This window comes from Oncorhynchus mykiss, chromosome 19 (assembly GCF_057628025.1).
Source record: "Oncorhynchus mykiss isolate SJ-2025 chromosome 19, ASM5762802v1, whole genome shotgun sequence".
NCBI lineage: Eukaryota > Metazoa > Chordata > Actinopteri > Salmoniformes > Salmonidae > Oncorhynchus > Oncorhynchus mykiss.
In genome coordinates this window covers 54,130,859-54,144,463 of record NC_143040.1, presented here as the reverse complement: position 1 = coordinate 54,144,463, position 13,605 = coordinate 54,130,859, and the positions used below count along the sequence as shown (strand labels likewise).

The 13,605-nt window shown below is 41.0% G+C and overlaps 1 protein-coding gene and 1 long non-coding RNA gene across 6 annotated transcripts in view; one reads left to right on the top strand and one right to left on the bottom strand.

Annotated features, from left to right (window-relative positions):
• Positions 1 to 4,568: 4,568 nt before the first annotated feature.
• Positions 4,569 to 9,071, top strand: LOC118941480 (uncharacterized). 2 transcript variants are annotated; one of them, XR_005037749.2, is made up of 3 exons: positions 4,569 to 5,401; positions 6,685 to 6,818; positions 6,947 to 9,071. It is a non-coding gene; the product is annotated as an uncharacterized LOC118941480 (long non-coding RNA). The 2 variants fall into 2 exon arrangements; XR_005037750.2 differs by lacking the exon at positions 4,569 to 5,401 and adding an exon at positions 5,488 to 5,564.
• Positions 7,898 to 13,605, bottom strand: part of LOC110497965 (inverted formin-2) — a 27,061-nt gene continuing 21,353 nt past the window's right edge. The window contains exons 20-23 of one of the 4 annotated variants that reach the window (XR_016488995.1): positions 13,509 to 13,605; positions 9,442 to 10,227; positions 9,105 to 9,164; positions 7,898 to 8,290 (exon numbers count right to left, since the gene is read on the bottom strand). Coding sequence is in view for 2 of the 4 variants with exons in the window: in XM_090211370.1 (XP_090067496.1) it covers positions 9,106 to 9,164; positions 9,442 to 10,227; positions 13,453 to 13,605 (998 nt within the window). In the remaining 2 variants the exon portion in view is untranslated. Of the gene's footprint in view, positions 8,291 to 9,104; positions 9,165 to 9,441; positions 10,228 to 13,452 lie in introns of all 4 variants that reach the window. The other 3 variants (XM_090211370.1, XR_016488996.1, XM_090211371.1) reach the window with 3 other exon arrangements.

Genomic DNA, 13,605 nt, shown 5'->3' with positions numbered 1-13,605 from the left:
ATCATAATGTGTGTGCACAGCTCATTTTTGCATTTGCCCGTCTGCATTAGTCACATGAAAAAGGCATATCTGTGATATTTTATCGATTTTAACCTTTTCTTTTTATTGGCCAGTCTGAGATATAGCTTTTTCTTTGCAACTCTGCCTAGAAGGCCACCATCCCGGAGTCATCTCTTCGCTGTTGACGTTGAGACTGGTGTTTTGCGGATACTATTTAATGAAGCTGCCAGTTGAGGACTTGTGAGGCATCCATTTCTCAAACTAGACACTTGTCCTCTTGCTCAGTTGTGCACCGGGACCTCCCACTCTTTCTATTCTGGTTAGAGACAATTTGCAGTGTTCTGTGAAGGGAGTAGTACACAGCTTTGTACCAGATCTTCAGTTTCTTGGCAATGTCTCGCATGGAATAGTCTTCATTTCTCAGAACAAGAACAGACTGACGAGTTTCAGAAGAAAGATCTTTGTTTCTGGCCATTTTGAGCCTGTAATCAAACCCATAAATGCTGATGCTCCAGATACTCAACTATAGATTTTTTAAATTAAAAAATATAAATATATACCTCACCTTTATTTAACCAGGTAAGCTAGTTGAGAACAAGTTCTAATATACAACTGCGACCTGGCCAAGATAACGCAAAGCAGTGCGACAGAAACAACAACACAGAGTTACACATGGAATAAACAAGCGTACAGTCAATAACACAATAGAAAAAAAGAAAGTCTATATACAGTGTGTGCAAACGGCATGAAAAGGCAATAAATAGGCCATAGTAGCAAAGTAATTACAATTTAGCAGATGAACACTGGAGTGATAGATGAGCAGATGATGGTGTGTAAGTGGTGATACTGGTGTGCAAAAGAGCAGCAAAGTAAATAAAAACAATATGGGGATGAGGTAGGTAGATTGGGTGGGCTAATTACAGATGGACTATGTACAGCTGTAGCGATCGGTTAGCTGCTCAGATAGCTGATGTTTAAATTTAGTGAGGGAAATGTAAGTCTCTAGCTTCAGCGATTTTTGCAATTCGTTGCAGTCACTAGCAGCAGAGAACTGGAAGGAAAGGTGGCCAAAGGAGGTGTTGGCTTTGGGGATGACCAGTGAGATATACCTGCTGGAGCGCGTGCTACGGGTGGGTGTTGTTATCGTGACCAGTGACCTGAGATAAGGCAGAGCTTTACCTAGCATAGAATTATAGATGACCTGGAGCCAGGTGACAAATATGGTGACGAATATGTAGCGAGGGCCAGCCAACTAGAGCAGACTAGAGCATACAGGTCACAGTGGTGGGTGGTATAAGGCGCTTTGGAAAACAAAACGGATGGCACTGTGATAGACTACATCCAGTTTGCTGAGTAGAGTATTGGAAGCTATTTTGTAGATGACGTCGCCGAAGTCGAGGATCGGTAGGACAGTCAGTTTTACTAAGGTAAGTTTGGCGGCGTGAGCGAAGGAGGCTTTGTTGCGAAATAGAAAGCCGATTCTAGATTTGATTTTGGATTGGAGATGTTCGATATGAGTCTGGAAGGAGAGTTTACAGTCTAGCCAGACACCTAGGTATTTGTAGTTGTCCACGTATTCTAGTCTAAAGAAGGCCAGTTTTATTGCTTCAGAATATGTAACGTTCGTCGTGGGTTGAAGAAGGTGAGGACCAATGCGCAGCGTGGTAGGTGTCCATATTGTATTTAATTCAAATACTGAACACTCGAACAAAAACAATAAAACGACAAACAACTAACAGCCCAGAACAGTGCAGCAAAACACAGAACAGAAAATAATCACCCACAAATCAAGGGTGAAAACAGGCTGCCTAAGTATGGTTCTCAATCAGGGACAACGATTGACAGCTGCCTCTGATTGAGAACCATTTCAGGCCAAATACAGAAATACCAAATGATAGAAAAAATAACATAGACTGCCCACCCCAACTCACGCCCTGACCATACTAAAACAAAGACAAAACAAAGGAACTAAGGTCAGAACGTGACAGAATAACAGTTTTCAGCTGTGCTAACATAATTGCAAAAGGGTTTTCTAATGACCAACTAGCCTTTTAAAATGATCAACTTGGATTAGCTAACACAACGTGCCATTGAAACACAGGAGTGATAGTTGCTGATAATGGGCCTCTGTATGCTTATGTAGATATTCCATTAAAAAAATCTACCGTTTCCAGCTACAATAGTAATTTACAACATTAACAATGTCTACACTGTATTCTGATCAATTTCATGTCATATAAATGGACAAAAAAATAGCTTTTCTTTCAAAAACAAGGACATTTCTAAGTGACCCAAACTTTTGAACGGTAGTGTATATATAGTACCAGTCAAACGTTTGGACACATCTACTTATTCCACACTATGAATTAACACATATGGAATCATGTAGTAACCAACAAATCAAAATATATTTTAGTAGCCATCCTTTAAAAGCCACCCTTTGCCTTGATGACAGCTTTGCACACTCTTGGCATTCTCTCAACCAGCATCACCTGGAATGCTTACCCAACAGTCTTGAAGGAGTTCACACATATGCTGAGCACTTTTTGGCTGCTTTCTTTCACTCTGCGGTCCAACTCATCCCAAACCAGGTCACTCCATCACTCTCCTTCTTGTCAAATAGCCCTTACACAGCCTGCAGGTGTGTTGGGTCATTGTCCTGTTGAAAACAAATGATAGTCCCACTAAGCGCAATCCAGATTGGAATGGCGTATCGCTGCAGAATGCTGTGGTAGCCATGCTGGTTAAGTGTGCCTTGAATTCTAAATAAATCACTGACAGTGTCACCAGCAAAGCACCCCCACACCTCCTCCTCCGTGCTTCACGGTGGGAACTACACATGCGGAGATCATCCGTTTACCTATTCTGCGTCTCACAAAGACACAATGGTTGGAACTACAAATCTCAAATTTGGACTCCTCAGACCAAAGGACAGACTTCCACCAGTCTAATGTCCATTGCTCATGTTTCTTCGCCCAAGCAAGTCCCTTCTTCTTATTGGTGTCCTTTAGTAGTGGTTTCTTTGCAGCAATTCGACAATGAAGGCCTTATTCACACAATCTCCTCTGAACAGTTGATGTTGAGATGTGTCTGTTACTTGAACTCTGTGAAGCATTTGTTTGTGCTGAAATTTCTTGCCATAATATGGACTTGGTCTTTTACCAAATAGGGCTATCTTCTGTGTACCACCCCAACCTTGTGACAACACAACTGATTGTCTCAAATGCATTAAGAAAGAACGACATTCCACAAATTACATCTTAACAAGACACACCTGTTAATTGAAATGCATTCCATGTGACTACCTCATGAAGCTGATTGAGAGAATGCTGAGTGTGCAAAGCTGTCATCAAGGCAAAGGGTGGCTACTTTGAAGAATCTCAACTATAACAAATATTTTGATTTCTTCAACACTTTTTTGGTTACTACATGATTCCATATGTGTTCTTTCATAGTTTTGTTGTCTTCACTATTATTCTTCAGTGTAGAAAAGAGTAAAAATAAATACATTTAGAATTTTAAATAAAACAAATTGTAGGTGTGTCCAAACTTTTTACTGGTACTGTATATATTATTTTGCATTCCCTCACTAAGCTAACTACCTTCACAACCAAGAGGACATAGACAAACAGCCTTTGGTAAGTGTCCTTTTGTGTTGTAATTTCACATTTGGAAGGTGCATGAAACTATTAGCATGACTTTATCATTTCTAGCACAGCCAGCTATCTAGCTAGCAAGCTATATGAATGATGAACTGAAATTAGCTACTCTTGAGGGGATCACTATTGTAGCTAGTTATGAATAGCGATAACTTGATAATAATGGCAAAGTTGTTTCCTACAAAACATTTGACTACTTTAGCAATGTAATCATATGTCCATGCCCCTATAGTGTATTTTAGATGAAACAGTCATTAGCCTCCGTCTATCACGACTTTTGGGCACCACAATGGCGCCGCCGGCAGAGGGCGATTTTTATTTTTTTATTTTTGGCAGAGGGCGGCTTGAAAACGTTCATAACAATGGCATGACGTGCCCAGTGACGGAAGTGCAAGCTATGAAAAGCAACATTGAACACTTTTATGAAAACCACATTTTCGTACCCTACAAAAATAAATTGAACTGTATTTTAAGACGGTTAAATGCTCTACTAACAAAAACGCTGTTAGAATTTTAAGTCCCATACATATATACTTACAATTCTAACAGCTTTTCTGTTAGTAGAGCATTTAACCGTCTTAAAATACAGTTCAATTTCTTTTTGTATTGTACGAAAATGTGGTTTTCTGTTTGTAAATGTACATTTGTGTATATGAAATTTGTCCAAAAGAATAATGAAATTAATTACATAAAAATGTTTCAGCTTATTTCTATTGCATGTAAAGAATCCAAACAGTACATCTCTCCATAATAGTGTAAAATCTTCATAAAAGTGTTCAATTATAAACCTACTGATGTCTTCCCACAGTTGTCTTACATGCATACTGTAATGAAACAGCAGGGAGCTCGACCTTCGAGCCGGAGGTCCGGCGCGCCATCGACTGTGCGGTAAGAGCATGCTCGAACGGCAGAGTCGAATTCCGCGCTTATAAACCCAGGGTCGTTACACTACTCCCTCCTTTCAAAGAGCGCGCTAGCTTGCGACTCTACGTCTTACAGGAACGGGCTCACCGGACAAGCACACGCACTGTCGTGGATGCGAGGTCCGATCACTTCTGACACCAATGTAATGGAACAGCAGGGAGCAGGTCTCGAACCCTCGACCTTCGAGCCCGAGGTCCGGCGCTATCGACTGTGCCGCAAAAGAATGCTCGAACTGCAGAGTCGATTTCCGCGGTTATAAACCCAGGGTCTTTACGTTACAATACAATGGCAAAAAAGATGCAACATTACAAAATGTTACATTACAAAAGGAGCAATTTTAGTTGTTTTCCTTAAATTTCTTCATATAGTGGTTGGCAGGATAATAATTATGAATCATTTAAAAGGAAACTTCCTTAATTTGGTTAACATGTAGGTATGTGTGGCAACATCCAAACTTTTTCCAACAGATATTATCAATAAATCCATTCCAATAAGGCACAACATCCTGCTGAAACAAGGTTCGTATCACTCTGTTGTTGAATGGACCAAATGAGAAACAAATCTTTCCTACTGATGAGTCAACAGGGTCAATAGAAGGTAGGCTCTGAGGGTCAGGTTTTGACACGTTCCTGAATAACATAGCAACACCTGAGGGAATGGCATCTAAAACAATTGCAAAATCTTTAGGTGTTACAGGGACCTTGTAAAGTGATAAGATAGCAACATTTGTCTATTTTTGCCCAGCTCTCAAACTGTGTGTCTGTCTGTAGGAGTTCCTACTGGAGGAGTGGTTGCAGTGTTGCCAACTAATTTTCAGGGTAAGTTGCTAGAGGCAGGTTGATTTGTTGCTAAAAGTTGCTAAATGACGTTGTGATGTCATTGCGTGACAACGTAAGTTTGCGTCATTACGTAGAATACACATTAACGTTACTCAAATTGACTGGCCATCTCGGCAAAAAATGTGATTTGACATTTGTTCAGGTACAGACTCCCACTCTTTTCTGTACATTTTTGATTGAGGCATGTTGATTGATGTAAGTTCTGTTCAAGATCAAACATTCGTGACCAACTATATTAATAATTGGGTTTGGCTCGTAGAAACCCGTACTATTGCTGCAGTCAGGCAACAATGACTTGCAATTTGCTGCTGGCCTGCTGCTGCCTGTGCACGAGCCTGCTGCTGACGTCAATCACAACGCACTTTTGCACACAGGCATGTGTGTTGTGACTGAGTGTTTGACAGAGAAGATCGTTTTGTGTCATTTAGAAGTAAAATGCGTGCATTTTAGCGTTTGAGACACTTTTCAAAAGTTGCTAAAAGTTTAAACTACATTTTTAAAGTAGCTAAATATTTTGCTAGGTGCTGTTTGAAAAAAGAAAGTTGACAGGGTAGTCTGAAAAGTTGCTAAATCTAGCAACAAAATTGCTAAGTTGGCATCACAGAGCCTTGGAGGGCAACTTTACTGGAGCACATGTGGGTGCTCATTGTCATTGAGTTAATCTATAACAGGTGATACAAGTAGGTGTCCCATGTTAGCTAATATGCCTGTGCAAGCTAGCTAGCTGGAACATATGGATTTACAGTACTAACTCATATTTCATTAATGTACACGGTTCACTGTGACCCAAGAGAACACGCCAGACTAAGAATTTTCAAAAGAAGTGGAGGCCGGTGGGAGGATTTATAGGAGGACAGGCTCATTTTAATGCTGAAATGGTATGGAGTCAAACATGGTTTCCATATATTTGGTGTTTTTGATACCGTTCCATTCATTCCATTCCAGCCATTACAATGAGGCCATTCTCCTATACCTCCTCCCACCAGCCACCACTGTGCTAAAGTTAAGATCATAATGAATACTATATGGACAGTCGACCTGATCCTAGATCAGCACTCCTACTCTGATGGTAAATATCTCTCACTCATCCTTTCTATAACTTTTTGACCCCCTGTTCTATGATTAGTAGATGTGGGTGAGTGGACATACACATCTGGGACTAGCCTAGCCACAGATGTTCTTCTCAACTATTGGCAAGGAGTAATTTGACACCTAATCACCATTAAATATGCTTTATTCTGCATTCAACACTTCGATTGCAGAAGAGCTGAGCACCTATCAGATCCTCTGCTGTCCTTCACCCCTTGGTGCAGTCTGCTGACCATCGCTGGGGCCAGGAAAAAGTCTGTCAACCGAAGTAGGAGCCAAGTGTATCACCATGCAACACTCTACCGAGGTAGACTATGCTTTGAGTAGCAACTGACTGACTGACAGTCAGGCATGCAGAGACACACTCAAATTCGACTTGACATTATCTTGACAGAACTTTACTCAGATACCCCCACTATTTCATCTCCACCCTAGGTTCCGGGTGATCTCCCATCTTCTTCATAGTGGCCTCGGCTGGACTCCACTGGTCAGCTGGAAACCCACCGCATAACCTCTAGCCAGGTGAATCAAGAGCTTCACCAGAGACGGAAGAGGAAGCGAAACATCCTGGCCTTCCTACGTCACCGCCTTATCTGCTTGTTGCCCTAGCACAGTGTTTCCCTACTCCAGTCCTCCATCAGTATACATTTTTAATGTAGCCCCAGACAAGCACATCTGATTCAACTTGTAAACTAATCATCAAGCCCTTGAGTTGAATGAGGTGTGTTTGTCTGGGGGCTACAATGAAAATGTGTGCGGTTAGGGGTACTTGAAGACCGGAGTTGGTAAACAACGAGGGAGTTCTATTAACCTGAGCCGCGGTGCACTGGTCTATGACCCATGGCATGAAAGGGACAAATCTGTGAGGGAGGAGTGCCCTTCTCAAATCTAACAGTAATTTGTGCCACTGTCATGTTGTCGACAAGGCAGCATGGTGCGTCTTTCAGAAATATTTTTTCCCTTAAAATATGTTAGAATTTTCAAACTAGTTGTTTTCATTGTGATTGCTTTTGATAAAAACGCACTATCTGCAATCACTTTCACATGTGAAAACACAGACCTACTCATTACTCCATGTGCTTAGTCTAGCCTACAGTAGGCAATCTCTTTTAACCCGCTGCAAACTGCTCCCAGTGGGGAAACCCAGGCCAATAATCGAATCCCTGCTCACATTTTAAGCCCTTAGAGGTGCTCGACCCTAAACACATGTGGACTGACTACAGGTTATAAAGAGGCAGAGGGCATGAACTGCAAGGCGAAAGACAGACCATAGTTAAAGGGATACTTTGGGATTTTGGCAATGTGGCCCTTTATCTACTTCCCCAGAGTCAGATGAACTCAGCTGTTATAGATGTTCAAATAATCCATAATGTAAAAATAAGGGAATTTTATATTATTTTCAACATATATCATTTATTTTTTTCAAAAGTGACAGTAGGTTTGCTGGGATTGTGGCTGTGCAGAGACCACAGACAGTAGTAGCCTAATAGAACATAACAGGCTGCATGGGAACGTGTTCATGACTCAGCTTCTTGGTCGGCTACAAATCAACCTGGCCAGGGAACAATGGCAGCTTTTCAGTTGATTTCAATATTTTTAAGAACTCTAAATCATCCAAAGGAAGAAAGAACATGCCGATATCATCTTGGAGGAATCAATTTAGTCCAATATAACGTAGACCTAGTCCATTGCAATGTGCACAAACCATGTATGGGAGAAGAAGAAAAAAATATCATCTCAACATTTCCTTCCCTCTTGACTTCCTCTTCCGGGAATCGCCTAGGGAGAGGACAGACTGAAATTAATAGATTGAAGGAATAAAAATGACATACCATTGACTTTAAAATAGTATGCCGATAATATCCCGACATTTGTAGTTACGATTGCATTTGATGGATCAGAAAGAGGCTTGGCAGGGGTGAGAATGGACTTTTATTATGTTTCTTATGCCATTTCATTTCCAAAATAATCTCATAGTGCTACTGGTTGCATCAATCTCTAGATCATTAAAGCACTAAATTAATTTAAATTAAAACATCTTTCAGCAAAGACAGACTTACAAAACGACACAGTTTACAGGAAGCACAAAAAAAGTAATTGTGTTAGTAGGTTAAATAATCCATTTAGCTGTTTAGGTTGTTGTGAGGTTGGGCAGTTCAACAACATATGGGTACGGAGGTACAGGAAACAAAGAAACTCCTTCAAAAAGATTACACACAGAGCAGAAATGCTAAGCAAGTTCTTCCTACTGAGGTATGACATTGAAGTGTACTTTGATATAAATGATAAATATTCAACTGTGGCGTTTATGAGGTGTCAGGTTGATTTTAAGACTTGTCAAGATATAAGATTCAGGCTGACAAAAGGGCATAAAGTAGCAGCCAAAATGCCAGACAAAGTGGTTTACCGGGGATTTTAAAGATTTTTACTGAAGAGGACAGTGTTAATAGCAGGACAAGACACAATCAGATTAAACCAGATCCTGGTTAGACTGACGCACGTCTGTTAATTGAAATTATGGCTTGGTGCTGATGGGTTGAATAAAAATGTCCCTCTTGCACCAGTTAGTTTTCCATCCAGTCGTTTGACCTACCTCACTGCAACACACACCCCTTTTTACATTTAGGGTGTCGCTTTCCAGTGTTACCTTGTGCTTTAGAGAGTCAAAGAAAAAAACAAACACGAAAAACAAACTATTTGATCATGAAAGGACTCAATAAGATGTAAATGGGAAGCTTTTAAGATCGGTTTCCAAAAACAGTACATTCATGCTAAAACTTAACTTTTAAAAACAGCACCAAATGATCAGACACTATATAAAAAGTAAAATGCAATAAAACCACATAAAAAAAGGGGACAACATCTCCCTTTCATACACGTCAGGAGACCACAGTTCCAAACATCTTTATTAGAATGAATTAATACATTACCTTCATTACTCTTATTTTTGTTTCTTCTAAAGAGCTTCTGCTGTTTTTTATCCTCTGGTGTTAGGGGCCCCGACTCAAAAGGCGGCAGAGCTTCGGATACCGATGAGAGCAGATCTTTAGAGTCCACTCCAACGCTTTGCACCGCACTGACCAAACACTTGTTGCCATTGGTGTCTGTGTTGCCATTGGTGTCTTGTTGTCCATTAGTTACACCCTTATCCTGTGCCACCATCTTTACCACCATGTCATCCCCAGTCTCAACTGGTCTAAGAGTCTTTACCATCATGCTGCTGCTCTCACCTTCAATGTCATCTTGGCCAATGGTTTTTCCCATCAGCTTGCCCTCTATAATCATGTCCATATCAGCGACAGCCAGTGTGCAGGCTCCATTAAGTTGACCCTCTCCATTGCTCTGTGAGCACTCAGGCATCAATTCCTCCGTCACCAGGCCACTGTTGACATTCTGGTTGATTTCAGCCAGGTCTGTGAAGGTAGAGGGGCTTGGGGTGTTATTTAGGACATCCATTCCTAGTATTGCCGGAGGTGGCGAATTGTCTGTGGGGAGGCTTCGCAGAGGCTCCCCTCCATCCTGGGATTCAGCTGGGAGCCGGTTAGTCTTTGACAAAGCTGTTTTTTGGGGGTATATTTCTTTGGGTATGCTGGGGAATCCGTTCACTCCTTCTCTTGGTGCCCTCTCTTCTGCCTGGGGTTGGGTGGGAATGGGAGTGCTGGAGACTTCTGAGACCGAGGCTTCGACATCTTCTTTTACAGGCTTGACACTTGATCCTGCAGGTGAGAGGTTCTGTTAATGCTTGAAGAGAGGAAGAGCAGGTCTACTGTACCAGGCATTCCTAACATTCCATCATTCTTAATTAAGCAGGCAATGTTTAAATCTAGCAAGTGCTGTTAAATAAAATACACAAAGAAGCACAACCAAGCACACATTCTTGATGAAATTAAGCAGGTGTAATTGGTAGTGGCTGCAATAAAGCTCAAATGTAAGCACAGAGAATTATTTAAAAAGTAATAGAGCAATAACTCTTAGCAAAGATGTTTAATTTACAATTTGTAGAAACTTTTGAGAATAGAAAGATTCAGAACTTTTGTGAAACACAGAGTTGAAAAATATGAATCAAAACTAGATGGTGGTCAGAGAGAGTGGAGGGGCTGAAATGTAGCTGAAGGGATTAAAAACAAAACAACTATTGTAAAATATACACTGTATATAGTATGTATATGCTGGAAGTAGAAGCCTAAGTGTTGTTGTCCATTAGTTTACTCAAATTAGGGGAGGTATGGTAGGGCTAGGGGAAAATATATGGGAGTCTGGAAATGAAGCAGACAATTACATTGATGGAAGCCACAATCCAGCCGCAATATTAAAGCTAATCTACCCCCCTAATATACAGTACCAGTCAAAAGTTGACAATCATTCAAGGGCTTCTTTATTTGTACTATTTTCTACATTGTAGAATAGTGAAAACAAACTATGAAATAACACATATGGAATCATGTAGTAACCAAAAAAAGTGTTGAAGAAATCAAAATATATTTTATATTTGCAATTCTTCAAAGTAGCCACCCCCATTCTCGCAACCAGATTCATGAGGTAGTCACCTGGAACATGTTTCAATTAACAGGTGTGCCTTAAATTTGTGGAATTGTTTTCCTTCTTAATGCGTTTGAGCCAATCAGTTGTGTTGGTGACAAGGTATTGGTGGTATACAGAAGATAGCACTATTTGGTAAAAGACCAAGTCCATATTATGGCAAGAACAGTTCAAATAAGCAATGAAACGACAGTCCATTACTTTAATACATGAAGGTCAGTCAATGCGGAAAATTGCAGTCGCAGAAACCATCAAGCGATATGATGAAACTGGCTCTCATGAGGACCGCCACAGGAGAGGAAGACTCAGAGTTACCTCTGCTGTAGAGGATAAGGTCATTAAAAGTTAACGGCACCTCAGATTGCAGCCCAAATTAATGCTTCATGAAGTTCAAGTAACAGAGACCTTCATGGTCAAATTAACCACTACTAAAAGGACCAATAAGAAGAAGGGACTTGCTTGGGCGAAGAAACATGAGCAATGGATATTAGACCGGTGGAAATATGTCCTTTGGTCTGAGGAGTCCAAATTTGAGATTTGTGGTTCCAACTGCCTTATCTTTGTGAGACGTAGAGTAGGGGAACGGATGATCTCCGCATGTGTGGTTCCCACCGTGAAGTATGCAGAAGGAGGGGTGTGGTGGTGCTTTGCTGGTGACACTGTCAGTGATTTATTTAGAATTCAAGGCACACTTAACCAGCATGGCTACCACAGCATTCTGCAGCAGTACGCCATCCCATCTGGTTTGCGCTTAGTGGGACTATCATTTGTTTTTCAACAGGACAATGACCCAACACAACTCCAGGCTGTGTAAAGGGCTATTTGACCAAGGAGGAGTGTGATGGAGTGCTGCATAAAATGACCTGGCCTCCACAATCACCTGACCTCAACCCAATTGAGATGGTTTGGGATGAGTTGGACCAGAGTGAAGAAAAAGCAGCTAACAAGTGCTCAGCATGTGGGAACTCCTTCAAGACCATTGGAAAAGCATTCCAGGTGAAGCTGGTTGAGAGAATGCCAAGAGTGTGCAAAGCTGTCAAGGCAAATCTGTCAGTTCGGTTGTCATCTGAGACATTCTCATCAACGATAAAATGACAAACTCTACAGTGGAAAGTCTACACATCAGAGTTATCGGACTCACATGGAATTGTTGTTCAATTTAAATATTTGAATATGAAATTATTCATGATGGGATGAAATGTGATTTTAGCTTCTAAAATGTGAGATTTGGGTTTTCATAAGGTAGGGCTCTGCTCAATCAGTGGCCCTCCCCTGTGAAGGGACATGGGCAATAAAACTTTTCAAACACGCCCTCCTCTCCCTTCCTATATAGGCCCTTGACCACAATATAACCTCCTGTTCCGAGGACGACGGTCCTATGTCAGAATGGTTCAGATAATAACTACAGAACGAAGCCAACATCAGCGTGAGCTTTGGTTGCGAATGGTATGAACTCTTATTCACTACAGAAGTGATACCTCCTAGCCGTTGAGTTAACAACAGCAGATGCAAACAAGGGTTAGGAAGGAACAGACAGAGTATCCCGTCTATCACCCAACGACGTTACTACAACGTATCTAATTGACCACCAGAGACATTCTTCAAAGGACTCGATTGGGCAAAACGGCCTTCCATCTACCACCAACCTACCGAAGCGCAGCTCAGAGTAAATATTTATTGCATTTTCCTTTTCCAAATGGGCGGTAATTTAGAATGCATAAGGTACTGTATTTACAATAGCACAGCTTCGGCCTTTGTTCCTCAGTCTTCCCGCTCCTTCACTCAAACCCAGCCCCTTTTCTTTTGTGTAACAAGCTGTCATATCTGTTCCGCCCGCCAGGGACGTTTTCCTTTATGACGCATTTGTAATCAAGTTATGATTTAATTACGTGTATGTGTAATTAGTTAGGTATTTAGTAAATAAATAAAACCCAATTTTGTATTGCTGATTCAACTTGTTAGCCAGGGTTTGTGCAGATAACCAAAAATTTACAACTTTCAGATGAGACTGAATTAAGATGACGATTAATATTGACTGCTATTGATGTAAAATATTACTAGGTCTTTAAGAGTTTATTCGGAAGAAAACAGCTCTATAAATATTATTTTGTGGTGCCTGACTCTCTAGTTAATTACATTTACATGATTAGCTCAATCAGGTAATATTCATTACGGAGAAATTACTTTATAGAATAGCATGTCATATCACTTAATCTGCCATAGCCAAAGACACGACAGATGTCTTTACTATTATTTTACAATGTAGAAATTAGTAAAAATAAAGAATTGAATGGTGTTTCCAAACTTTTGACTGGTACTATATATATCGGCGAAGCCTGGTTATGGTTCAGTATAGGAGTGAAGCTGGAGACAGGACAGGGTCAGAGTCGTCTTGTCCTTACCAGGCTGGCCCGTATCCCTATTCATTTCACAAGAGAGGGGGCTATCCGTTTCGCACCTGGGCCGGGTCTTCCTGAGATGAAAGCCTTTCCGGATATCATTAAGGAGGTGGTCGATAATACAGCCATCGTCCTGTGGCGGGGGTCCTTTCCGGA